This window comes from Mytilinidion resinicola (assembly GCF_010093595.1).
Source record: "Mytilinidion resinicola strain CBS 304.34 unplaced genomic scaffold BDZ99scaffold_2, whole genome shotgun sequence".
NCBI classification, from domain to species: Eukaryota; Fungi; Ascomycota; class Dothideomycetes; order Mytilinidiales; family Mytilinidiaceae; genus Mytilinidion; species Mytilinidion resinicola.
The window spans coordinates 1227896-1253617 of record NW_022985438.1 but is presented as its reverse complement, the minus strand read 5'-3'; the positions used below and the strand labels follow the sequence as shown (position 1 = coordinate 1253617).

The window sequence follows — 25722 nt, the reverse complement described above, 5'->3', positions numbered from 1 at the left end:
CTTTGCCTTATCACTCCAAAACGATGTGTCTTCGTTTTCCATTACAACCTCATTCAATTGTATAGAACATTGATACTCTAGTGATGCTATGAAGCCTTTTGCCGTTACTCGCGTCTACACTTCTGGGTTCTTGTAACCTGCACTCTGTAGTCATTTCCCTCGTCCACTCTTCTATCTACTCTGTTCTCGCCGTCTGAAATTCTACTTTCTAGTATCCCTTGTGTTCTCTTACATCGTCGCGTGCTTTCTTTCATATCTCGCGCATTTTCCTATTACAGTACGATCGTGGAAACGCTTACGACCTCGTAACTGTCCCGTGTTTTCCTTGTTAGAAAACCCATGCTTCCATCCACTCAGGCCCTGCAGAGATATTGGGCATTCCGAAAGGTCCCCATCCCAGCCTTCTGCCACTGTTCTAGAATAACTGAAGCATCCACATCCCCGCCTACACCAACAGGAAGCCCCGGACAGCGCCCAATGCAGAGCGATATCAGCGACAGCGTCTTCGGAAAACCACTGGTGGAACCAGTGAAGATAAGCCAAGGATTGCCAAGAAATTCCGCCCCATCCTCTTGGTAAACGGTCACCCTTACGGCACGATGCATCCGGGCGACTGGCGCCATCCGCGGCCACCTTGCTGGGTACCATGCTCGTCCTTAGCCCTCGTTTAGGAAACTCGATTGCACTGCTGAGCGTCTGGCCACCCTCCGCCGTGAACTTGGTTACAGTGCGCCTTGGCAGTGAGTAGCCTCTTATCCCCGGCGGCACAGCTCGCGCTTTGATCCGGCCTTAGCCCTGCACTATGCGTTATTCTGGGGAGCTTCCTGCACCAAGACCGAAGAAGATCGACAATGTGCCAATATATGCCAAGGCTTGGGCGCCTCGATCAGTTTTCTCAATCGATCCTTGTCAAGACGTGTGAGTTCCCAGGCCTGTCTTCCAAGACGGCCGCTGCTCATTGCAATGTAACACAACAATCTCGCGACTGCTTTGCTACCTTCTCTTTATAGATACCGATGATGTTTTGCCCCAGTAGCTCCCATGAAGTTATAAAAGATTATCTCTGCCCTCTTGCCATGTCTAGATCTTTCTCCCTGCAGAAGCTCCCCTGTTGTCCAAAAGCACCATGTCTGCGGCAGCTGGCACAAACGTCGAGGAGGTGGCCATGGCTCGCGCCCCGAAAGGCCTGGCGGAGTATGCCAAGAACGAAAAGGAATTCAGCATCTCCCATTCCGACTCGAACCGTCCAGACGATGATTCTGGGGAAGACCCCACCGAAGAGGAATTGGCGACGCTCACTCGTGTCTCTGGCAAGATCCCGTGGTTGGCTTATACGATCGCTTTTACGGAGATGTGCGAGCGATTTGGCTACTATGGGTGCCAAGTGCTTTGTGAGTTCAAACCTGACAACTCTGCGAACTTACATAGCAAAGCAGAGTACTGACGTTTCACTGAAGATACCAATTACATTCAGCGTCCATTGCCTCCTGGATCGACTACTGGTAAAAGTGGCACGAACGGACAGTCGGGAGCCTTGAATATGGGCCAAAGGGCATCATTCGGGCTAGGCACCTGTGAGTGATCGCTTCTGTAGCTTTATTCCGATCCTTATGATGGAACTAACGGTTCTTATTTTTGAAAGTCAATTCGTTCTGGGCTTACACTACTCCACTAATTGGCGCCTACGTTGCGGACGAGTATCTTGGCCGCTTTAACACTATTTTCCTGGCTATTTTTGTTGCTATCCTTGGCCATATCGTCATCGTCGTTTCTGCCATCCCTTCCGTCATCGCCAGCGGTCATGCCCTTGGCGCTTTCATTCCAGGACTGATCCTGCTCGGTCTCGGCACAGGAGCCTTCAAGTCAGTCTTATTTGATGACCCCTACTGTTTGACCATCTGACGAGCCCAATCACAGGGCAAACGTGTCTCCCTTGATTGCGGAGCAATATAAGCAGACCAAGCCGAAGATCGTGATAGACCGTAAAACTGGTGAACGCCAAATCTCGGACCCTAACATTACTATAGCCCGGATCTTTCTCTATTTCTACATGATGTCAGTCGTCATAAGCCTATCGGAAACTCTCATTCTAACAAGCGTTACAGGGTAAACGTCGGTTCCCTGACAGGTCAGATATCCATGGTCTACGTCGAGAAATATGTTGGATTTTGGTTAGCCTTCCTCCTACCAACTATTATGTTTTGCTTCTGCCCCATTGTGTTGTACTTCTGCCGGAACAATTACACTAGGAGCCCTCCGACCGGTTCAGTGTTGAAGAATTTCTGGCTATTGTGGGGACTGGCGCAGAAAGGAAAATGGTCCATTAATCCGGTCACACTGTAAGTCGACGCCTCTTTACCTCTCCGACTTGCAACTTACAGTGCGCTTCATAGCAAGAGAAACTTCACCGACCCCAACTTCTGGAATGACGTAAAGCCTACCCATCTTGGCTCGAGCAAACCAACTTGGATGACCTTTGACGATGCTTGGGTTGATCAAGTTGCCCGTGGCTTGAAAGCATGTCGAGTTTTCACATGGATTCCTCTCTATTGTCAGTCGTCGCAACGCCTTTCCAAAACTCTCATTCTAACAAGCATTACAGGGCTTACCTACAATCAAATGAACAACAACCTCACGTCTCAAGCGGCAACTATGGAGCTCCATGGCGTGCCTAACGATATCATCACCAACTTGAATCCGTAAGTGAGACACAGAATGTTATGACGTGTAATAAGCTAAGAAGATCGGCCAGAATCTCTTTGGTCATCTTTATTCCCCTCGTGGACAACTTCCTCTACCCCTTCCTTCGCAAGAAGGGCATCAAGTTCACCCCCGTTAAGCGTATCGCATTTGGCTTCGGCCTGGCCTCGCTAGCCATGATCTCCGCAACCGTCATCCAGTACTACATTTACAAGCTCGGCCCATGCGGCAAGTATATGAACACATGCGAGGAGGGTGCCGCGCCCATCAACGTCTGGGTGCAGACGGTCCCATACGTGCTCATCGGCTTCTCGGAGATTTTCGCATCCATCACCGGCCTGGAGTACGCGTTTACCAAGGCGCCTACAAATATGCGTTCGCTGGTTACTAGCTACTGGCACTTCATGTCAGCGTTCAGCAACGCCATTGGCCAGGCGTTTGTCTCGCTGAGCGACGATCCTTTACTCGTCTGGAATTATGCTACCGTCGCTATTCTGGCAGCTGTCGGTGGTGTGTTGTTCTGGCTTCAGAACCAGAGGCTTGATAAGCGCGAAGACAAACTTAATATGCTGCCAGATAGTACGTATCTTGGTAGGAAGCAGCGAAGGGCGAGCGTCTCATCAGCCACCTGAAGGTGACATCTGTAACGATACAAATCAACGGGTGAGACTGAGTGGACGTACAGCTGAGCTTGAGGTTGATTTCATGCATCAGACATAAGCGCTTCGCAAAGAGATTCTATAGAAGAGAAATTTGATCCCACATCATCTCAGAATTATATTGCATCTACTTCAATAACTTACCTGAAGTTGTATCAAGATTGATCTTGGCTCATTTCAAATATGCATATTATTTACAGTAATGTCTTTCTCTAAAAAGCATACACTAAAATCTTCCAGCCGCAATTCCCCTATGTGGCCCTCAGTGACTATGCAGATGTGCGTTGAGTAATAGTCACGTGACCTCCGCGTGAAATAAAACCAAACACACTCAATCGTCATTCTTCCTCCAACGCACCTCGCGGAGGAATCCATGGGTGAAGTAATTCAACCCAAAAGTTCAATTAATTCATCATGTCACCTTCTAATCTTCTACTTTTGATTTATGATCCCAACCACGTATACTTCGCAAGAAATCTAGCGGCCTGGCAACCAATAGCATCCACACGACCGTAGAGCGAATCTGGTTCCGTATCGCCTTCCCGCAGCCGATCAACCACCAATGGCATTATCACTAAGAGGTCCACCAATACCAGAGTAGTGATTAATCCACCCCAACACATTCTTATGCCACTGTAGCGAGTTCTCCGGCTTCAAGACCCAATGGTCTTCGTCCGGGAAGCTAAGAAACCTAGACGGTACTCCCCTCGACTGAAGATAATTAAACATAGCAATTCCTTCTGACTCGGGCAGTCTGTAGTCTTCCGCGCTGTGGATGATGAACTGCGGCGTGCTAAAGTTCTTGATATGGGCAGCTAAAACAGGTCAGCGCTACCGCATACGGAGTCGAAGAAATTGGAAACGTACCTGGATCCCATATCTCATAGTTTTCGCGATTATCCCAAAGCGTGCCATTATACTCGTGTTGAGTAAACCAAAGCTCTTCTGTAGCGTAAGCACCGAGCGTGCTTGCTAGACCGTCGTGGGCGACTAGGGCTTTGAACTTCCTTCCGAGATCGTGGCCTTGGATCCAGTTTGTCATGTACCCACCGTAGCTTGCCCCGAGTTCGACGGCGCGGTCGGTGTCGATGTATGTTAGGTTTGCTTCTATGTAATCCCAGCACTTGACGAGATCGTCGTAGGGATGACCGCCCCACTGATTCTGGATGGAGTCTTGGAGGAACTGTCCCCATCCTGAACTGCCTGTGGGGTTGGGAGCTATTACCACGTATCCCTGGAATGTCAACTTCCTGAAAATGCATTAGCTCAGAGGAGAAAAGGCTTACTTGATCGGCGAACACCTTGAAGTTCCAGCGTGTACTCCACGAGTTGTAATGGCCACCCTTAAAACTGGTTTAGCAAGCAGAAGTGGTTACTGGAATGGCAACTTACCTGAGGTCCTCCATGGACGATGAATGCTAGAGGATAAGTGCCATTCGCTTGGAAACCCTTGGGCTTGATTATCCAGCTCTGGATCGGTATTCCTAAAGCGCCAGTGAAGTAGAACTGCTCCACATCGTCAGAGCTCAAGCCCTCAAGCTCGGGATCTGTAGTGGTAGCAGAGAACAATAACTTCGTGGCGTTCGCAGACTTGATGTAGAAGTCTCTGGACGACCAAATGCTATTTCCAGAGACCAGAGCGCTGGAATCGGACAAGATGTGAAACCATGCCACGTTCGTGCCCGCGGCAGTGAATTTACGAGGCTCGTAGTTGGGCGGTGCGGTAATGGGAAGAGTGAATAGCTTTTCCTCCCCAAGGTCGGACGCAGAAACGAACAGTGATTTCCCATCTGGATTCCATGCAAGGGAGTCAACGGACCGGTCCCAATCCCCGGCGATGGCGGACCACTCTCCGCCGTAGGACGGAGAGTTCTTGACGGCAGTAACATAGACCTTGCTCTTATCCGACTCGTAGCTAATACCATCCTGTTGCCAAAATGCAATCTTTGAGCTGTCGGGTGAGAATCTCGGCCCACCAGAAGCGCTTTTCAACGTTAGTTTCCGCGAGTATCGAGGCAGCTTGCAACTTACCCAAGTGCGCCGATTCCCTGGGCTGCGGTATCCGGCCCATTTATCGCAATTGGGGCGACCTCAGGGCTATCGAAAGGAACTAGATATATATAGCTCGCAGTGTAGTTTGCCTTTGCAAGCTCGGGAGCTTTCGAAAGGAAGGCCACCCACTTGCCGTCCGGGCTTAGATCGTAATCACCGTCATCTCCAAAAGGCTGTATTAAAGAGTTAGAAGGAAAATAGAGGGTAGGTTTGGCTAGGGATTTACCTGGACGGGGGTCTCAGGTCGCGTGACAGTGTAGTTGAGGTTGATAAGAAGGTTTTGCACCCCGGCTTGGGATAGTGCATAGTTTCCTTTTGACTGAAGAGTCCCCGAGAAAAGTGTATAACGCTCAGCCGTCAACCAAAAGTCCCAATGACGAACGAAGGTGTCTGAATATAATCTACCGGTACTCCTTGGTTTTGAGGCTGTTTCGGCATTGTACACGGTGCCTAGAGAATCCTATTAGCGGCATGCTCATTCTTAGTTGGTAACGGCAGCCTACCATTCGGGTAAGCCAAGGCATTTACTAGGAATTTAAGATCGCCCGAGGCTGTCTTGGAAACTTTCAACCCGGAAAATGGGCCAGGCAAAGAAGCTACCAGTTTAAAGCTGGTAGGGTTAGTAAAAATGCCTTTTGCTTCGTAGTGGAAGGGGAAAGACCCCAAGGTACCTTAAAAGCTCAAAGAGATCACCAAGCCATAGCGTTACTCCACCCGCAGCCTCCTCGTTGGTACCGTTGATATAGATCACTTCGGTGGTACTTCCGGGAATCCACACAACCTCAGAAACGTCCTCGGTGAACACGTCCAGAGACCCGATGGTTCCATTCTTCAGGTTAAGCAAGTTCCAATTGGAAGATGATTCCTTCTTCTCGAAAGAATAAGAGCTTGCGGAAAAGATAGCCCATTCGCCAGTAGGATTGGGCACAGCTTCTGAGCGACGTGGGGCACTGAGCATTTGCCTATTCATTTATTAGCGGCGTGTAGTTTGAGGAGAGCATTGAAACGAAAGAATTTATGAGTATTAGAAAAAACGACAGTTTCCTCGTCCTACTTCGCTTGATATGAGACCTTTGGTTCAAAACTTACTCTGGAGTAATAGCCCATCCACGTGCACATAGCAACGCAGTCGCGAAGATAGAAAGCCAATTAACCATTGTGCTCAAGTTTCCCCATGGAAGGTATTGAGAGAGGTGTAGTAGTTACTTCAGCCACGCTGCATGTCAATTGGAAAGAAAAACCGGCCGTGAGATGAGGAGAAGACGTGCTACCAGTGTCACGTAACGCAACCGTGAATTCGATTTGAGCCATAACCTTGCCTGGACAGTCTCACCTCCGTGCCCAGATGGTATCCACAACACCATCCTACGTCGGCAACTGCCAAGCATATAGTCTTGGTAACTCATCGTGTGGTTCGGCCGGATAATGGCGAATATGCTCAATGAAGCAGGTTGCTGTGATGCGACTAGGAAGGTTGCAGCGCGTCATCAAGAACTGCTTGGCAAGATGGGGATCCCACTATTAATCTTCTCACATAATCACGGAGTATTTATGATTATGCATTAATACGTGGCTCGGAAAGAGTTCTATTTCGTTCCTCCATTTCGTTCCTCCTATTCGAGAATACTAATAACCTACCTCTTGCAGCTACTCAATTCCGGCACGCTTCAAGCCGGATATTCCGGAATGCCAGAACATGCTTACCTCACCTGATTTATGTATCACCGCGTCACTTACATTGCCATTAGTCCTACTCCCTTCTACGGTACCTCTAAGCAGGGTTTTCGGTCTCGCTCTGGTCTGAGCGAGCGTCCTCTTCTATAGCAGGCCTCTTTCTCTTGAGGTTGTCGGATCTTGGTCGGCCGAGAGATGTTGTTTGTTTGAAAGAAGTTGGCCTGGCACTGCCCACACTTGGGGGTAATATTGCCTTCGGCTTCGAGCGCAGATTTTGTGTTCTGATGCCCGTTTTAACGACTTTATGCCCAGTAACGCCTGTAATAGCCTTCGTCTTTCGATCACGAGAAACTTCCAAAGCTGCCCGACTGCTGTTTGTTTTGCCGCTTCTTCCATCGAATACTACCTTACCTGTGCCGTTAGTCCCAACTTCATCATCCGACTCATCATCTTCAACTAGATCCATTTGATCACTTTCCCGCGTGGACTCAGCCCTACTTTTGCCTTTCTCCTTGTAGGAGCTTGGTTTGGGTCTGCGTGGAGGCACGTAACCATCCTCTTGATCTAGATCCATTTCAATTTCACTGGCCGTCTTTTTCTCTCAGATGGGGCCTCTCCGTTGTCGGCATCCTTTTTGTCATGCTTCCTATTTTTCCTCTCTTCTTGGCTTTCTTAGGTGGTTTTCGACATGTCGCTTCCCCGCAAAGGCATGCTTCGAGATTTTGGAAGTATCCAGGGCCATAATCCGTGGTTACTTCGTTACCCGCACGTAGAATTTTACCTTTTTTCACGACCACGGAACTGATACGGGTATTCCCAACCCTGCTCGGTTGAAACTCGCAAATAGAATCACAGGAGTGATTGACAAACCTCATGTAGCTGCCCGTATCGTACGGATCCACGTATCCAATGACCCTAGGCGTACAGTTGCCGATCGGGAAAGCTACGTGGTATCCGTCTTTGTCACCGAAATCATAACCGGGAGGTCTAATCACGCCCGCCATTTCGCCCACAAAGTCTCCTTCACGATAATCTTTCCCGAACGTTTCTTTACAGAAGAGCCCAAGGCCTCTGGCATCACCCGTCTTGCGCAAAACGTAATTATCGTCCCAGTCTTCGTAATGTGCATCCAACTGTAACGGAACAACTGCCGTAGCGGAACAACATCCTCTTCTTCAGCATCTAGAATGTACCAACACCATTGTATAGGAGTACGGATACTGTGCATTAATAGATCAGTTAACCCTGGCCATATCGTCGCATTCAAAGTAAAAAATTACAGCGGTCTTAAGCTTGCTGTCGGAGGTTGCGTTCTTGACGATCATTCGCGTCTCAGCAGTTTACCCCTGCCCAGTCACGGCATATCGCATCTCTTCGGGTTTCGGAGCTACAGGACGAAGGTTTGATCACGAGAGTCCCTGTTCCGAGACTCCAGCGGCATAGCAAACCGTATTTCGGGAAACCGAGAGTATCTCCATGCAGGAGGGAGATCACGACAGGGCTTGGCATTGTTATGTCATGATGTATTGAAAAAGGCGCTATGCTCAATCTAAATCTTGCAGCCACCTGTCTTATTCTAATTTTAACTCAGGAGGTACATTATTGCCCAGCGCTGCGTACTGTCGATGCTCGCGGTGTCCCCTCCATTATTACTACAGTAAGTAGCCATGGATCCAGCCAGCCAGGCGCTGGCGCAGAATCTGCCCACGCATGTGCGGAGAACCTATACTGCTCTAGCAGAATGCTCTAACATCCCTGTGTCTTATACCACTGTGTGGTATTATAATAAGGGACAACCCTTAAGACTAACTAAGGCCTAACACCAGCAGTACCTTACCCTGTCGGAAGAGATAGCCTTTGTTCAGCATATATTGCGAACGGCTGCTCTTGGATTTCCCCTGCGTATTAAGGATATACCTCTCCTAGCATTTAGCATTGCCCGCCGATAATCTGCAATAAAGGCGATTAAGCCGCCGAACAAGAACTAGCCTCAGGCATTCGCGAAGCGCTATCTAGAACTTGCCCGGAGGAATTACAGGGCGATGGACTGGAATTGTCACAATAATAATATATATCCTAAGATTATATACTAGTTTAAGGTGATTAAACCAGAACTTTATAGGCCTAATATTCTGCCGGAGAATATATATAATATAGATAAGACAGAAGTTATGCTTTCTATACTAGGCTCTGTTAAAGTCTTAGTAAGTAAGGATAACCGGCAAGACTATAGAGGTGCCGGCGTAAAACGTATAATAGTAACCGCTATTAAATGCGTATTAGCGAGTGGTAAGTGTCTGAACCTAATAATTATCTGGCCAGCCTCTACCTATCAGAGCAACTAGATAATATATTCTACCCCTGGATAGGTCTATATATTTTTTAAGTCTAGCTATAATAATTCCTACCTTAGCCTAGAGTAGATAAAATAAGTATTTAACCCCTAAACTAAGGTATAAGCTAACTAGAAACTATAAATACTAATATATAATAGCTTTAGAATATATAAGACCCTTAAAATATTAGAATTTTGCTTCGGAAATAATATTATTCTCTGCTAACTCCCCTTTTATACCTTTTATAAGCTCTAGCCCTGCAATATTTTGGTTTTTACCCTACTAAAGAATACTTATTATAACTAAGTAGAACGCCTATATTAAGAAGGTATAACTGTAATTAATAAGGAACACTTTACTACTCTATACTACCCTGTAAAAGAATAAGCAATAACTAAAAAAAATATACTTGCAGAATAGGCTAAATCCGGCTTATTTCCCTTTAACCTAGATAGAGTACTTAGAGATATTATAAAGCCAGCTACTAAGGTATATACCCTACTGCCTATCTATATAGCTTATAAAGGCAGTAGACTATATCTATAATATAATATTATCTAGATACTAGTAACTTTAGTATTATTAGAGGCTCTTACGTTGCTACTTACCTAGATTAAGCAGGATTTTTATAATAAGATAAGTATAAAGTATTATTAGAAGCTTATTTAGAAGCTTACTAATACTGCTAAAATATTCTTTGCCTAACAGGCCCTTAATTAAGACTAAATTCAGCTCCTATTAAAGATAAATAATAAAGCTAAAACTTACTAAAAGATAAAGTCTAAAATTTTTAGGAAGGTAAGGGTAATAAGCTATAAGGATATTAAAGCAGTATAAGCAAAGTATACTAAGCAGAAGGTAAGCAAAAAAGCTTAAAGTAAGAGAAAATATAGTCGGCTAAAGCATATTATAGTAGAGGTAGAGGAAGAGGCTACTAGAAATAAAAAAAAGTATAGAAAGCGCTAATATACTATATAAAAGGTAGAGGAAGCCTTAGTAGTATAGATAAGCGGGATATATATTATAAAGAAAGAAAATATACTATAACCTTATAGAGCCCCAGTAGTATATATATAGTAGCAGAGGTTTAATATAATAAGGTAACTTATATAGGCTTATATACGCTGCAACCTATATATAAATAGTAATTAGAAGTTATAGTCTTGCGCCTTATAATAACTCTGTTAATTATACCTACTGCCTTAGAGTTGTAATTATATAGTACCCTTTATACCTGCCGTTATTATACGCACTATTATAATAGTAAGTAGTACTAGACTAACGCCTTTTAATAATTATTACTGCTTATCTACTGCCTCTATATTATGCATGCTATTAATATATCTACTTTTACTAAGTATACCTTATTATATCTATTATACCTGCCGATATTATATATATTATCTCCTAGTAATACCTTATATAGTTTTTAGTAAAACCGGCTTCCCTTTAAACGCACTTATAATAAAGTATACGCTATACTATAATTAGGCCCTAGCTAATAAATATAGTATAGCGTTATCCTATTAGTATATAGTATAATAAGCCGTAAATACTATACTTTAGCACAGCTCTAATATAGTATAGAATAACTTATTTATATTATAATAATAACTATTTAAATTAAAGTACTACTTATAGCGTTGCAAATTACAAAGAGTATAAGTAAAAAAGATATTATTAAGCTTTCTAAACTAAGGCTCTAGTGTCTTTAGTATATATATTTATACTTAGTTCCTATATTTTCGCTATACAGCCGCAAGCACTATACTTTAGGCTAATTAATCTTAAGAAAATTAATTCCTATACTATCTTAAAGCACGAAATTATACTTTTCTCTGTTATTATTAATAAAAGAGAACTTTTCGCTATTAACCTTAAGATTAATATTATCTATCTTAGTATCCTTAATAAAAAAGTCCGGCTTCGCGTTTTTACTATTTCTAACAGCGCTAATATCCCCCTAAAGCACTGCTCCTTTATTATACTCCTTTATTTTAAAAACCCCTTTTTTATAGAAGATCTCCCGAATATAATATATAAAGATAAAATCTGCGGTTAATTTAAATCCCTAGTTATTATACAAGCCTTTTATATAAATAAATCGCTCGCTAATATAAATTAGCACGTTTCCTATAATCTAATTCACGCTAGCTTTAGTATTAACCCTAAAGTTACTTAATTTTATATTTAAGCCTTCCCTGCCTCTAGCGATTTTAACACCTGTAATTATATATAAGCTATTACTAAACCTAATTATTTCTACTAATATAAATGTAATACTATTTTTTATATACTTTAGCGTAGGCTTAAATAAATATATATTAAGTATAGGGACTTAGTAGAAGCTATTTTTAGTTTTTCCCTATTAAATATAGGCAGCAAGTTATATAGAAAGCTGGGCAATTTTAGTAAATAGGCCGAGGTTACTATAGAACTTATAACTAAGCCCTATAGTCTAAGAGCCCTTATAGGTATAATTAATTTTAATATTTTTTAGAATTTTAGCATAGGAACTAATAAATATCCTAGGGTTTTAGGGTTTGCGCCAGACGCAGCTAAGCTAGATATTATTATCTAGGGTATAGTTATTGTTCGGAGACTTAAAATATATATATCTTAGTATTCTTAATTGCTTTTACTAGAGATTAGTAATTAATTACTATTTAGATAGATATTATATAAATAAAAGCAGCTTCTATAGGTAGAAAAAAAAGAAAAAGATTTAAAGCACTATAGAAGCCTATTAGAAGGCTACCTAGATAGCTATATAGGAATAGGTAAGAACTTTTATTATATAGCTGCAGGTGCGCTATTTACTATTCTAACTTCTAACCTATAAAAAGGCTAGAATTGCGTGCAGCTTAGGCAGTAGCAGACGCGCGCTAAAACTACCAGGCTAAAATCCTGCTAGCGCTTTACCGCAGATTTTACCGCCGATTACTGCACTACTACTATACTATAATATTATAGCTAATACTATATTATTTAGTAATAAGAATTCTAGCTTCTAAGCTAGTATTATTAACAGCCCTGTTAATAGTATTTACTAGCTGCCTAGTAAATTATAGAACTATTTAAGCTCTGCAGGGTCTAAGTAAGTACTAATAGAAACCCTACTTCTAGAGCAATAAAAAACTCTACTATACCTATTAATTATAATACCCTATACCTGTAATACCGACTTTATTAAACTAGGAATAATACTTAATTAGGTTAGCTAAAAATACGCTGCGCCGGCGTTATAGGTGGCGCTTATTAGTATAGGCGGTATAGAGTAAATAGTGTATATTATTAACAGTACTATACTATCCGCTAATACTAGAAAAGTAAGTTGCAGCTTACTATTAAGCATGCCTATTTTACGTATAAGTAATCGCCTAAAACGTAGATATTCTAGGTATATACCAGTAACGCGGCTTAGTTTAAATAGAGCTATTATAATATTACTAATAATATTAAGATCTATAGGCGGCAGAACCCTATAGCTAATATTTTTAAGCTAGTATATAACTAGCTACGTAATAGTAAAAAGCGGTAGCTGCTTATTTTTAATAACGTTGACAACGCTTACTTTCTTTTTAATAGCTAGGCTGCCGACTTAAAAACTACTTCTAGACCCTTACGCAAGTACCTTCTCTACTACAAGCACGGCTTAATTTTTATTATAACGCGAAATAAGAAGGCAGCGCTAGAACTGGCTAAGCGCAATAATATTATTACTGTAGAACCGATAAAAAAGGCGTATATACTAGCTTTCTATAAAAAGAAGCTAGGAACGCAAGAAAATAGAGGCGATATTGCTAAGCTTATAGCAGCGCTTAGATATATACCGCTTACTATTATATAAGCAGCTGTATATATTTTATAAAAAGCGCCCCGGTTTTCTATAAATTAGTATCTAAAAGCGTTTAAAAATAAAAGTAAAAGAACGCGTCTGCTTAAAAGCAATATAGGAAACGTGTAATAAGATTCTAAAGCTAAAAACTCGTTTATTAATACCTGGCTAATTTTATTTAAATATATTTATTAGAGTTAATAGTTAGCAGCTAACTTACTATTGCTTATAAGCCTTTTTAACTCTAAAGGGATTCTAGAAACGTTGCTTTAATATAAAGCTATGCAGGAAAATAGCTAGTATAATTAAAATAGATATAATATTAATTCTAAGCAGAGCTATAATAGTTATAAGGATAATATTATAGTACTACGCAACTTCTTACTTATTTTAGAAAGCGAAAACGCAGCAACCTTTAATATATACAGGCTAGTATAAGCAGCTACCTAAGATTAGCTAAAAGCGTATAAAAAGCTAGAAAGGTAGAAGTAGAAAAGTATTTAAATCTTTTATAAGGAATATCCTACTAGTAATTATAAAAACTAGGAGAAATATAGGGCGTTATTTCCTTACGCAAGGTTTTTATTAAGTTAGCAGCTAAATAGCGAAGTTGCGCTAAATAGGTAGGCTTTATTACTCTATAATATAGTATTATATACCTAGGTAATAGGGCTTTATACTAATACTAAGGAGCTTTCTATAGTATTAGTAAAGGCTCGGAAAAAACTATTTAGTATAGAAGATAAGAAGATATTAAGTAGTAAGGCGCTGCTAGTATTAATATTTTAGAGCTAAGGGCTTTAGAATAATATAAAGGAGCTTCTAGTTTAAACTATAAAAACTAGTAAAAAAGAGCTTAGTTAAGAATACCTTAATATACTAAGCTATATAGCTAGTTTTATAATAGTCTATAGAAACTAGGGAAAGTAGAAAAAGGCTAAAAAGCTTAGAGTAGAAGTAATAGAAACTTAGTAAAGAATTTTTAGCGCGGACTATTTCTTTATACTTACTAGTATAGCTAATCTCGCGTTAATATTCTAGAACTAAGGGCGAAAAGTAGAAGTAGAAAACTTATTTATACTAGCTATAAACGCAAGTAAGAAGGTGCTAGGCTAAAAATATCCTAATATACTAAGTTATATAGCTAATTTTGCGATAGTATATAGAAACTAGGGAAAGTAGAAAAAGGCTAAAAAGCTTAGAGTATAAGTAATAGAGACTTAGTAATAAATCCTTAGTATAGACCACCTCTATATACTTATAAGTAAAGCTAATTTTATATTAATAATCTAGAACTAGAGGTAGTAGAAAAATACGGAAAAGTTGTTTATATAAACCTTAAGCGCAAGTAAAATAGTGCTAGGCTAGAAATATTCTAAAACTTTAAGCTTTATAGCTAATTTTATAGTAGCCCTCAGAAATTATAGGAAATAGGCTAAGGCAAAGGAGCTAGAGATATAAGTACTGGAAATCTAATATTAAATACTTAGTGCAGAGTATCCTTTTATATTTACTAGTAGTGCTAATCTTACCTTAATATTTTAGAGCTAAGGGCAATAGAATAATATAGAAAAGCTTCTAGTCTAAATAATAGAAACTAGTAAAAAAGTAGTTAGCCGAGAATATTCTAATATACTAAGCTATATAGCTAATCTTATAACTATACGCAGAGACTAGGGGAAATAAAAGAAGGCTAAAAAGCTTAGAATATAAATAATAGAGATAAGTAAGAAAGTATAAGGTAAAGAATATCCTAAAATACTAAGCTATATAGTAAATCTTATAATAACGTATAGATATTAAGGGTAATAGAATAAGGTAGAGGAATTAAAGGTGGAACTAATAGAGATTTGCTAATAAATACTAGGCTTAGAGTATCCCTCTATACTAAAATATATAGCTAACCTTATATTAACTTTTATAGTTTAAGGCCGGTGGAAAAAAGTAGAAAGTTTAAATATATAAGTAATAGATATAAGTTTAAGGGTTTTAGGAGATAATTATCCTAATACCCTTATAAGCGTAGCTAATCTCGCAATATTATATTAGCTCTAAGGCTAATAGATAGAGGCTAAAACACTAGGAACGCGGGCTATACTTAGCAGAATAAAAGTGCTTAGAGCGGAGCATTCTAACACCCTATTAAGTATAAATAGTCTAGCTTTATTATATAAAAGCTAAGGACGTTTTAATAAAGCGGAAGATTTAGAACTAAAAGTTATAGAACTATAAATAAAAATAATAGGACTAATATATCTAGAAACTATTTCTAGTATAAGCAACCTAGTAAATATTTACCGGCTTTAAAAGAAATAGGATAAGGCTATATATTTATAGAAAAAGGTGCAGGTAACTACTAAGTCTCTTCTTAGAAAAAAGTATCTAAACGCAATAGACAGCCTATTAAATTTAGCCTTAATATACTAGAGTAAAGGGTAATATAAAGAGGCGGAAAAGCTTAATTTAGAATTAATTAAGATAAGGGAGATAGTTTTAGGAAAGGGGTACCCTAAAATACTAACTAGTATAAATAACTTATTATAGACCTACTATAGCTAATAATAATAGGATAAGGCTAAAAGGCTATTTATTAAGGTCTAGGAGACAATAATATAGGTACTTGGAAGTAACTATCCGCATATATTAGGCGCTATAGCTGGCCTAGTATAAACCTAGAAACGCTAAAAAGAATTTAATAAAGCTATTTTTCTGCTTAAGGTGTATATCTAACTATAAGAATAAAAATTAGGTTTAGAGTATTCTACTACTAAGGCCTTAGTAAAAGCACTTATAAATTAGTAAAATTAGATTAATACAGCTTAAAAAGTTTCTAGTATATCTAATTTACACTAAAAAAAAGGGGCTAATAGATTTAGTTTTATATACTGCAGGTCTCTATATTAATGCAGGCTTTCTATTTAACTTTAGGAATATAATATAACGGCCTATATTATAAGCTATTATATATATATATAATAATATAGAAGTAGAACTAATAATATTAAAAGCTAATTTAGTAAAATAGTAGCTTAAAAAGCTAAATAATAGAGTTTGGCCTTTAATTAATAAATATTAAAAGTCTGGCGATAAAAGGATTAAGGTCGCTGTTCTAGACACTAGTGTTAACGCTGGGCATCCAGAAATTTAAAAGAAACTTTTGCGAAACTATTCCTAGCTTAATTTTTTAAATTATAAAAACTGGACTAAGTTTCTATATAGTATTATAGATAAAGTTAGCTATAGTACTGCAGTATGCAACACCCTCTTATATATTGCAAAAGTAGATTTATTTATTAGGAAGATTTCTAATAGTGCTATTTTCGACAGTATAATACCTATAATAGTAGCTAAGGTACTGCTGTTTATTTTGTAGTATATATAATAGAGGGCTAATATATTATAGGCTATTAAGTATATAGCTTTACCTAAACCTAATAAATAGAATATTAATATTATTATACTATTCCTTAGATTTAAGGATAAAGATAAAAGTATTCGAGCGGCAATTCGGGAGGCCTATAACAATACAATTATACTAGCTGCAGCCTTAAATTCTGGCTCCGTTAACTTAGACAGGAATATAGCTTTTCCTATAAGAATTCTTAGCTAAGTTATTAGTATTTAATTAGCTAAGGGGTACAGTAATAGAGCTGCCGCCTCTCCGAAGCCGTTATTTAGTTCCGGTAATCCTAGTTTTATAATTCTAGGCGAAGGAATTAAGGCAGCCTGGTTATAAGCTTTTAATATTAGTTATTTAACATGCTATATTTTAGGAACTTTATTTGCTACTTTAGTAGCTGCAGGTATTATTATATTTATTCTAGAGTTCTCTTAATAAAAACTAAAAAAGAATTTAAATATACTAAGTAAAACCACTTATATTTTAAAGAGCTTCCGGGGAATATAGAAGATATTTAAATATATATTAAATACTAATATAAATAGCAGAATAATCTGTTTTTAAAAGCTTTTTAACCCTAAATAATACTATAAATATATTGCCTTAGAGATTAAAATACTTTTAGGCAGTATATAATCTTCTTTATAAAGCTATTAGCTATATAAAAATTAGATACTACACCTGTAAATTAATTTACCTCTTCCTCTTTTACCTTGTTCTTCTTGCCCCCTTTCTCCGGATTCTAACAACAGGTTATAGTTCTGGCGACGGTTCTGGAAACAGGTTACAGTCCTGGCAACCGGTTATAGTTCTAGTAATAGTTCTGGTAATAGTTCTAGTAATAATTTATAGTTCTTAGATAGTAGCTATTACTTACTTTTAAAGGTTAGACTATGCCTCTATTATCTCTGTATCTATTATACTATAGTACACCTGTTATAGGAAGCCTAGGAATTATTATAGGCCCTAGATATAGAAACGTTTTCTAATATTAGGTGCTATAGTAGGTGCGGAGCGTTTATAGGGTAAATAAAATTTTATTAGGAATTATAGACAGTATATAGTAGGGGAGAATTAAAGGATTAAACTAAAGTTGTATTATAGGAAGTTATAGACGTTTATATAGGTGCGGTGGTAAATAATACTAGTTAAAGATTAATATAGTATATAATAAACCTTAAATAGTAAGAGAGATCCTAAACTATAATAAATTTAGTAGTCGCAATTACCTATAGGTTAATTTAGGGACTATATTAGCAAATATTATAATAGATTATATATAGAAATATATAAAATATAAATATAACGCGGAAATGCCTTTTCTAGCTATAATAAAGGCGTAGAACTATTTTACTATACTTTTTTTACACTTTGCACTATATTACCCGAACTCGGCCTATTATTAATATATTTAACTAAGATTTATTAATAGACCTTTATAAACTAGTAGGAGTAGGAACCTAGTTAAATAAAGTTCCGAGATTAATAACACCTCTAAAAATTCCCTATTAACCGTCCCTTTATTAGAATAATTATATAACTTTATTATATAATCTATAGTATATAAACTCTTCTGCAGTTACTGCACTTCTATAACTTAATTAATTATTTTCCCTTCTATAAGCCTATATTACGTTTAACACCCTTATATTACTTAATCTAGAGGAGTTGGTCCCTGGGAGGCATCTGCACCTGCACTTATAGTATAGCGCACACTTTATTATAAGTGCGTTTAAAGGGAAGCCAGTTTCGCTTAGAACTGTAGTAGGTTGCTGTTGTTAGAATTGTTTTGTTGCTACAGTTATTGCTAACCAGAGGCGTAGGACGGCGGAGGGCCCTTAATGCAGTTTATTGCACGCAGAAAGTTGTTAGCAGCACTTCGCTCGCATCTAGAACTTGTAGGTAGATGCTAAAAGCGCGGGTTGTATAGTATATAGGAGCTGTGGCTGCCGCGCTGTATCCTAGTTTGCAAGAATCCGTTAGCGCATCTTTATAGAAGTAAATAGAAGAAATAGCACTTATAAGGCCTAAGGATACTACTTAGCTCTGTTAGTAAGGGCGCCGGCAGCGTGTCGCGGTGTCTATTTTCGGGCCTGCCTTTAGAAGGCCGCCAGCTATATAATATAGCTATAGAAGACGCAGCCACACTATATATAGCCACCTATTAACTAAGTAATTTAAGTGCATAGCAGGGACGTCCAGAGTCGTTTCGGCGAGGGTCGGCGATCGCCTTAATTAGACGGCTTTAATTGGAAGTACCGACAGGGGTTGGAACTCCGCATGAATTAATCGCCACTTGCAGCCTTGCGGCTGACTACATATCCAAAGCAATGCTACTTAAGTCTAAGGCCTGGCAGAATGCGCTTAATAGGTTTTCATAGTAGTGTATGCGTTGTGGTGGCTCTGTAAGAAGTACCGCTCGTTTTAGCTATAAAGATAAGCTGTTGTAAGTTTGGTAGTAAGGTGTTAACGTCAGCGTAATTTTTATATAGGTGCAGTGTTGGAGATAAAGAAGTAGCCTTAATATTAAATCTTAGCAAAATATTGTAAATTTTATAAAGTGTACTCGTAGTTCTTAGCTTAAAAGTTAAAGTACCTATTTTTATTCCGGTACGGCGGTTGTTCCGTTATAGGTGGATGGACGTTAGTGCTTTCGAAATGTTTTAATATCGCACTCGCACATAGTTTCGCTACCGCAGTTTCGGCAGTTTTGTTCTCTAACTCCGTCAGTTGTCACCAGCTCTGCGAGCGTTGTCGGGGGCCATGCTCCCGTCCAGCTATCAGGCTTTGATTTCTTCTTCAAATTCGCCCACTGGCTGTGGAAGAACTTGGTACCTTTGAAAGGCGTAGGATAGACAATACTTGAACCTTCTCGTGGGACGTTTTGCGCCTTGACTCTCTTACCGTGTTGATCTTCGTAGTAGAAATTCTTTAGCTTACACATTCCTGCGTGTGATTGTTCGACGACTGATATTATCTTAGTTGGATTCGATGTTTTCGACTTTACCTGGGCATGATCGTAATTGCGTTTGTCGTGAGGTCCGCCATGTACAGCTATTCTTAAGTTATTCATAACAAAAGGAGTTATCCGCAGACAAAAGGACAAAGACTCCGATGACTAGAGTCTATGTCTCCAAAGGCACAAAGCCTTATTGCCAGAGGCTGCAAAAGTCATGAACTAGTTAAGTTGCATTCGATTGTCGGCCGAGTCTTTGTTCTTTGTTAATCCATCAATCTTTGTCTTCTTGTTCGCCGCACGCTGTTTTCCACCAGAGAGTAAAGGTACTAAGAAGCATACTTCACTAAGAGACATGCGAAAGCACTTACAGACCTCAGCGAACACCAATTTATCCACAGCATAAACCCCTCCGATTATGGCGCGTCCTAAAGCTCCCTCAAAACCAAAGCCCTTCCGCTTCACCTCTGTATCCGGCAAACGCCGCATCGCCAAAAACATCCGCTCAAAAACAACCCCAAATCAATGCTCCTTCGTCTTTCTTAACCCATCCAAATGGTCCACCAAGCCGCCAAAAGGCTGGAGCAGCCCAGAAACCTGGAAACCATGTCTGGATACCCTGCTAACGACCACACAGGGCGTGTGTCTCGCATGCGGCGACGAAACCGAGGAGCCTGACAACTGCGAATGCAGCCTCGAAGCCTTCCGCGCGAAGGATGCGCAGTGGAAGAAGCTCTTCGAGCTGAAAGAGGTTGAAGGCATGGGCGTGGGCGTGTTTGCGAAGCAGAGAATCGGGCCACGGACGGTAGTCGGTGAGTACACAGGTGTCTTGAACCCGCCTGGGCATCTCTATGATTATGGTGAAGTGGGGTATCACGTTGAGGTGCCGCTGGGTCCGTCGATATTCTCGGAGGTCTTTGGGACCGTCGATGCGACGTATGAAGGGTCCTTCGTGCGGTTCGTGAACCACTCTTGCAACGCGAAGGCGAATCTGGTAACGGGTCGGGTGGGAAGGACAAGAGTAAGTGCGATTATGATGAAGGGGAATAGGGCGGTGAAGGCTGGAGAGGAGCTTACGGTGAATTACGGCCCTGTGTACTTCCAGGGGAAATATTGCTACTGTGGGTATCGGCGGTGTAAGTACCCGGATCCGAATACTTAGAGCATATAGCCTGGAGGTTGATAACGGAGCGGATGAGGTTATTTGACGAGCTAAGATTTTAGCTACTATTCCACAAACTGTGCTTTGTTTGTTGTTGACGAGATATGCACCAGCCTTCTAATTGCTTAGCTTTGTAAATTTTTCGCTACAAAGCTTATTGCCTGGGTAACACCATCTATGGCAGTGGTAACAGATGTTGAAATTTTAGGGGTGTAACGAAGGTACCGAATCGCACTATTTTCCGGAGCCTTGGTAGATTGATATATGTACGTACTTTGTCTCTCTAGAAATGCCCCTCCACCGCACGAGGCTGGTAGAGCTCCTCAAGATACTTCTCTTCCTCATCAGTCAAAGTCTTGCCCCGTGCTCCAAGAGCTTCATCTATCCTTTCAACAGTACTGAATCCAATAATCGGTGATGAAATCCTCTTATTGATCCAAGCCAAGGCAACCTCGCTCATCTTCCAACCATGCTTCTCGGCCAGCTCCTCCACGCGTTGTATGATCTTCTTATCAGCCTCCAGTGTTCCGGTCGTCCACATTGACTGTTTCTGCTCTCCCGCGGAACGAGGGGTGGTGCCAAATTGGGATGCGGGCCGAGCGAGATGGCCACGGCAAAGGGGCGCCCACTGCGTCATGCTCGTCAGTAATGGAGAAAGCGGGGAATGTCTTGGGGAAACTTACAGGAATCAAGCCAACTCCCGTCTTGTTGCAGAACCTGTTCATCTCTCTTTCTTCTTCCCGATAGAGCAGATTGTACTGATTCTGCATAGACACGAACTTCGTCCAGCCGTGCTTCTCTGCCACAAACTGCATCTCCGCGAATTCTGTAGCCCACATGCTGCTCGCTCCAATGTACCTGACCTTGCCACTTCTGACAAGATCATTCAATGCCTCCATTGTCTCCTCAATCGGCGTGACTTTGTCGTACCGATGGATTTGTAGTAGGTCGATGTAGTCCGTGTTCAGCCTCTTCAAGGAAGCATTGACCTGGTTGAATATCGCCGCCCTCGATAGTCCTCCTTGGTTGACATAATCCTTCAACTTAGGCAATTGCTCGCGGTAAAGTACAGCCCGCAGCTCAGGTTGTTCTCCGACATAGCTAAAGCACTTGCTCAAGATGAGGACCTTTTCTCGCGGGATTTTGTAGGTTTCGATTGCTTTCGCAATGATTCGTTCGCTTTCGCCGTTACTATAGGTATTTGCTGGGGCCGGACATTAGATGTGGAAGTCCATATGCTACATGTATTGTTGAGTCTCATACCTGTGTCCCACGTATTGACGCCCCTATCGTACGCAGCTTTGAGTATCGGCAATGCTTCCTTCTCTTCAAGAGACCACGGCAGAGTCCTCTTGTCCCCTAAACTCATAGCTCCTAGAATGGGCACCGAGACACGCAATCCGGACTTGCCCAATTGCCTGTACTCGGCCTTCGATTCGGCGAGCAAATGGTCAATGTTGGCGGTTGCCATTGTGAATGGTGAGTTCGTTCTTACGTTACTTCGTTGCTGGTGGTGGTTCCTTGAGGTATTGAGTCGATAAAAGACACCGTACGTCAGTTATATACGCCTATCGCGTCACGTAAGTTCCGGCCAGCATTCGCGATGAGGGGTCAAGCCGTTCTGCATCGTTGTGCTGTGCACATTACATATTTGCGGGGTTAATGCCGGGGTTACTCTTAAGTGCGCCTTACTACCCTTTGTAGAGCCCCACGATTAGAAACATTCAAATATAGTCCGGCTTCAGATGCTCTGAGTGTGGTTGAAGCTGTCGCATTTGGGTACGGCGTTCTCAGAGTTGAGTTCCTAGGTAAAGCCTATCACGAAAGAGTAGTTAGTTAGGCTTGCTTACTAACGGAGCGTGCAAGGACACGTGCACGCACTAAACTGGGTGCAGACTATAGGTACCTCCGCCCATAACCCTTGTTGTTTGGCACCTAAAACCTACACAGTACTAAGTTATGTAGTCCCAGGAGAACCACGTCCAGCTCAACTTCAACCCAAATGTGAGCACTCTGCTGTGCCTTGCAGAAGGTAGTATTCTTTGACTAACTATCTACTCAAACATACCTTCTTCCGTATTGAGGCTTTTCTACAGCGTTCGTTGATAGCGAACAGTGCTCTATACCGTTCACTGCGCCCTTCGCCGTGACGCCCCATTGTACAGCCTTTAGATGAGGATCAACCTCATCCAAAGGGGGGTGGCAAGCTGCGCTGATAACCAAGCTACAGGATGCCGCAAGCGGAATATTGATCCTCCAACGCCATAGGCTCATGACAAGAACCAAGCAAAAAATCAAGGTAAAGGTAATGCAAAGTACCAGGAAGCTCAATCTTGAGAACCCACAAGCAGATTTGGAACCAAGGTTAAGCACGAGTTTGCCATTCGGGTCTTGTATGTCTATTCGAACGAGAAACAGACTCTGCGACATCAGCCAGTGGACAAGACAGCTGACCCCAGTGAGGGGTACTGCAAATCGGAATGGTAGTTGCAGGAAATAACTGCTTCGCTGTTGCCCCTCGGGTTTTGTAACTCGTAATCCTTTTCTGGAGAGCGCAAGGTTGTCCCATTCGATGGCATTCGCTATACAGGTGAAGAGTCCGTTGAACGTTAGATATCCGATAGAGAAGAGAAGCTGTGCAACATTGGCTAGTCCCGCATTGAAGAGAGTTCCTGTCGCGTCGAACCTACTCGATCCAATAGAGAGCGTTGTTGTTGAAGATGTGCCCCAAGAGCCTAAACCTCCATCATTGCTGATCGATACAGAGAAAATGACAACGCCGGCCGCGATCATGAGAGAGCAGCTAAATTGAATAGCGTTGTCAGTCGTAGATAAGACAAGCTAAGTTATATAGAAAGAAGAAGGCTCACTTACATTATCATTCCAAATGCTTGCCTCCCATCACTGATCGCACTACCGTATTGTCGTTTACGAGACTTCCATACACCACTCAGACGTGACTTCAACTTTATGACCTTCTCTTCGCTTTCCAGGATGCGCATCGTTGGGTCTCGGCCGAGCTTGATAAGCATGTCGTCTTTAGAAAGTGTACAGAGCCCTGCCGTTACTGCATCCGGCCTTTTCAAGAATGAGGCGGCCGCATCTCCAATTGTGACAAGATAAAGAGGACGCTCGTCCAGTAGTACCAGCAGCATTGCTATCGCTTTCACAACGTTTGAGAATATCACGATAAGCATAAAGAATAAACTGATCTCCAATCTGCTATTCGCACCCCCTCTTGTCTGTGCAAACGCGTAGCGAACGTGGATAGGGTAAAGCTGGGTAGGCTCCAAATTGAATGCCGGAACCCATCCCTCCGCGCTCATGTTTGGTATCGTGAAAGCCGTTGTATCCCGATGAATGGTGACCGAGTTGTCCGTAAAGTTGAAGGCGTCACTTTTGTTCGTGGAGAAAGTATGATTCAGGACCGATTGGTATGTCTGGAGGTTCAGGGATATTTCATCGACGACGAGGGATAAATCGCCTAGGCCTGAGACGGCTTCAGCATCGTAAAAGTTCTGCCATTGCCCATTTGTCAAGTTTCGGTGCGCTGTTGAATCGTCTCGCGCAGCTGAAATGTTTAGAGTAGTATATTCGGGGGACATATATTCTACCATTGTCGTATCGAATTGATTTCCAACGACAACATCGAAAATCGCGGAATTATAGCTGCCAAAGTCAGACAAGATCAATATGAATTCTGATCCACTTACAAAATGTGAAGCGGAATCGAAGAAATTCCCAATATCCACCAGAGGATCAATCTCTTCCTGGAGATGTGTCGAAGATTACGCGTGCTAAGGATACCGATATCAAGGAACTTGCCTTGGGAGTGAACTCTGTCGACTTCCTCTCGGGTTGGAGAACTGAGAACCTGCATTGTATAGTTGCTCGCACTCAACAAGAGCGTGCTAAGAATGTTGATGAAAATGTGGAGTGCGGTACTCCATCTAGTCACGTATTCGGCTGAACCTTGTGCTAGGTGTGCAATGCCATTTTTATAGCCGCCAGATAGAGCAGCACCTGCTAACAGGATAGCCACATTCGCCAAGCAAACAGAGACCGCTGTAAAACAGCCTGCCAGCACGCCCATACGCCATCCATCAAAGCCCCTAGCTTTGGCCCAGCTGATGAACGTCGTATATATTCGCAAGTTTTCGAAGGGATTTGCTCGAGATGATATGGGTTTTGGGTCTGGTCTCGGTGCAGGAGAAAGGTTTTGGGTATCGGGAGAACTGTGCCACACTATCAGAAGGTGTCTTGGTAGCAACCCCGCTCCGCGAAAGACGTACTATAGACTGCGCAGCTCTGTCCAGTCTCCCTCGTCTGAGATCCTATCATGTGAGGAATAAGTAGAATGATTGTCCCTAGCATCGACCAAGTCTTGGGCTCTCTCGAATTCTCCTGGTGCATGAGTTCTCTCCAATTCCTCTCGTGGGTCCGGATTCGCAACACGTAGATAGCGGTACTCCTCTACAGGAGAAGGGGGATCTGTCATGATGATGATAGTCGAAGAATGGTTTCGAAGGCTGAGTAGACTAGAGACTTTTAAACATAATTATCAGGCTGAGCGGGAAAGAAGTGACTGTAAAGTCATGGGTTGCAGGATGAGTCCAGCTTTACCCAGCCACCTTCAGCCTGACGGTGCCACCAAGGTAGGACGCCAGGCGCAGTTGATTGATCGGCAAGTGCCTGTGGAACATGTTGCATCGAGGTTATAATACATGGTTTGTGCATAAGGTTGTGTATACGTACAGCCGATACACACGTCCGACAGGTGCCACATATGTGTAATGTATTGAGCTAATTGGACTGGTTGAGGTTTTCAAAGACAGAGAGCCCGATCTTACGGAAACTTGTCTTATTCTTAAGATTCCCGATATAGGCAGGTGGCGTAGCTATGGGCGGCTTGCTGCGGGGATGCCCATCTTTAGCATCATCTCTG

General features: G+C 41.5%; 9 protein-coding genes across 9 annotated transcripts; 5 read left to right on the top strand and 4 right to left on the bottom strand.

The window, feature by feature from the left end:
• The first annotated feature begins 1077 nt into the window (after window positions 1-1077).
• BDZ99DRAFT_457949 (MFS peptide transporter-like protein Ptr2) lies at window positions 1078-3604 on the top strand. The gene is made up of 8 exons (XM_033718804.1): window positions 1078-1391; window positions 1458-1574; window positions 1643-1862; window positions 1918-2055; window positions 2106-2339; window positions 2394-2551; window positions 2603-2699; window positions 2753-3604. The coding sequence occupies exons 1-8, from the start codon at window positions 1127-1129 to the stop codon at window positions 3330-3332; spliced, it is 1809 nt and encodes a 602-aa protein (XP_033582992.1). The 5' UTR covers window positions 1078-1126; the 3' UTR covers window positions 3333-3604.
• Window positions 3605-3784: 180 nt separating this feature from the next.
• On the bottom strand, window positions 3785-6514 carry BDZ99DRAFT_432911 (uncharacterized protein). The gene is made up of 9 exons (XM_033717362.1): window positions 6501-6514; window positions 6083-6373; window positions 5915-6021; window positions 5638-5861; window positions 5391-5584; window positions 4752-5343; window positions 4646-4702; window positions 4227-4593; window positions 3785-4174 (listed from the first exon to the last, which is right to left on the bottom strand). The coding sequence occupies exons 2-9, from the start codon at window positions 6367-6369 to the stop codon at window positions 3912-3914; spliced, it is 2091 nt and encodes a 696-aa protein (XP_033582991.1). The 5' UTR covers window positions 6370-6373; window positions 6501-6514; the 3' UTR covers window positions 3785-3911.
• Window positions 6515-8752: 2238 nt separating this feature from the next.
• BDZ99DRAFT_376591 (uncharacterized protein) lies at window positions 8753-9034 on the top strand (the record flags this gene model as incomplete). Its single annotated transcript, XM_033715032.1, has 2 exons — window positions 8753-8857; window positions 8912-9034. 2 exons carry the CDS (start codon window positions 8753-8755, stop codon window positions 9032-9034), a joined length of 228 nt encoding a protein of 75 aa, XP_033582990.1.
• Window positions 9035-9238: 204 nt separating this feature from the next.
• On the top strand, window positions 9239-9430 carry BDZ99DRAFT_376502 (uncharacterized protein; the record flags this gene model as incomplete). Its single annotated transcript, XM_033715028.1, has 1 exon — window positions 9239-9430. A coding segment is annotated over one exon (192 nt), but the record flags the coding sequence as incomplete, so codon positions are not given.
• A 3604-nt stretch (window positions 9431-13034) lies between these two features.
• BDZ99DRAFT_375580 (uncharacterized protein) lies at window positions 13035-13271 on the top strand (the record flags this gene model as incomplete). The annotated part of the gene is made up of 1 exon (XM_033714983.1): window positions 13035-13271. A coding segment is annotated over one exon (237 nt), but the record flags the coding sequence as incomplete, so codon positions are not given.
• Window positions 13272-19861: 6590 nt separating this feature from the next.
• Window positions 19862-20777, top strand: BDZ99DRAFT_493933 (SET domain-containing protein; the record flags this gene model as incomplete). The annotated part of the gene is made up of 1 exon (XM_033723274.1): window positions 19862-20777. Exon 1 carries the CDS (start codon window positions 20034-20036, stop codon window positions 20775-20777), a length of 744 nt encoding a protein of 247 aa, XP_033582987.1. The 5' UTR covers window positions 19862-20033.
• Window positions 20778-20838: 61 nt separating this feature from the next.
• On the bottom strand, window positions 20839-22424 carry BDZ99DRAFT_457946 (aldo-keto reductase-like protein). Its single transcript, XM_033718803.1, has 3 exons — window positions 22041-22424; window positions 21461-21981; window positions 20839-21405 (listed from the first exon to the last, which is right to left on the bottom strand). The coding sequence occupies exons 1-3, from the start codon at window positions 22246-22248 to the stop codon at window positions 21061-21063; spliced, it is 1074 nt and encodes a 357-aa protein (XP_033582986.1). The 5' UTR covers window positions 22249-22424; the 3' UTR covers window positions 20839-21060.
• A 260-nt stretch (window positions 22425-22684) lies between these two features.
• On the bottom strand, window positions 22685-23642 carry BDZ99DRAFT_127186 (uncharacterized protein). Its single transcript, XM_033712582.1, has one exon. It carries the CDS (start codon window positions 23568-23570, stop codon window positions 22836-22838), a length of 735 nt encoding a protein of 244 aa, XP_033582985.1. The 5' UTR covers window positions 23571-23642; the 3' UTR covers window positions 22685-22835.
• On the bottom strand, window positions 23429-25522 carry BDZ99DRAFT_127190 (uncharacterized protein). Its single transcript, XM_033712583.1, has 4 exons — window positions 25070-25522; window positions 24491-25012; window positions 23648-24446; window positions 23429-23580 (listed from the first exon to the last, which is right to left on the bottom strand). Exons 1-3 carry the CDS (start codon window positions 25273-25275, stop codon window positions 23648-23650), a joined length of 1527 nt encoding a protein of 508 aa, XP_033582984.1. The 5' UTR covers window positions 25276-25522; the 3' UTR covers window positions 23429-23580.
• Window positions 25523-25722: the final 200 nt, after the last annotated feature.

Bases quoted from the DNA above. Each gene is read 5' to 3' on its own strand.
- BDZ99DRAFT_457949 (XM_033718804.1), top strand. From the start codon at position 1,127: ATGTCTGCGGCAGCTGGCACAAACGTCGAGGAGGTGGCCATGGCTCGC. The intron at 1,392-1,457 runs GTGAGTTCAAAC...GTTTCACTGAAG, and splicing joins CTATGGGTGCCAAGTGCTTT to ATACCAATTACATTCAGCGT. The intron at 2,552-2,602 runs GTCAGTCGTCGC...CAAGCATTACAG, and splicing joins CACATGGATTCCTCTCTATT to GGCTTACCTACAATCAAATG.
- BDZ99DRAFT_432911 (XM_033717362.1), bottom strand. From the start codon at position 6,369: ATGCTCAGTGCCCCACGTCGCTCAGAAGCTGTGCCCAATCCTACTGGC. The intron at 5,344-5,390 runs GTAAGTTGCAAG...AACGTTGAAAAG, and splicing joins CAGGGAATCGGCGCACTTGG to CGCTTCTGGTGGGCCGAGAT. The intron at 4,594-4,645 runs GTAAGCCTTTTC...TTGACATTCCAG, and splicing joins TCAAGGTGTTCGCCGATCAA to GGATACGTGGTAATAGCTCC.
- BDZ99DRAFT_457946 (XM_033718803.1), bottom strand. From the start codon at position 22,248: ATGGCAACCGCCAACATTGACCATTTGCTCGCCGAATCGAAGGCCGAG. The intron at 21,982-22,040 runs GTATGAGACTCA...GTCCGGCCCCAG, and splicing joins CGTCAATACGTGGGACACAG to CAAATACCTATAGTAACGGC. The intron at 21,406-21,460 runs GTAAGTTTCCCC...AGCATGACGCAG, and splicing joins CGGGAGTTGGCTTGATTCCT to TGGGCGCCCCTTTGCCGTGG.
- BDZ99DRAFT_127186 (XM_033712582.1), bottom strand. From the start codon at position 23,570: ATGATCGCGGCCGGCGTTGTCATTTTCTCTGTATCGATCAGCAATGAT.
- BDZ99DRAFT_127190 (XM_033712583.1), bottom strand. From the start codon at position 25,275: ATGACAGATCCCCCTTCTCCTGTAGAGGAGTACCGCTATCTACGTGTT. The intron at 25,013-25,069 runs GTACGTCTTTCG...AGTGTGGCACAG, and splicing joins ACAGAGCTGCGCAGTCTATA to TTCTCCCGATACCCAAAACC. The intron at 24,447-24,490 runs GTAAGTGGATCA...TGACTTTGGCAG, and splicing joins TCGATTCCGCTTCACATTTT to CTATAATTCCGCGATTTTCG.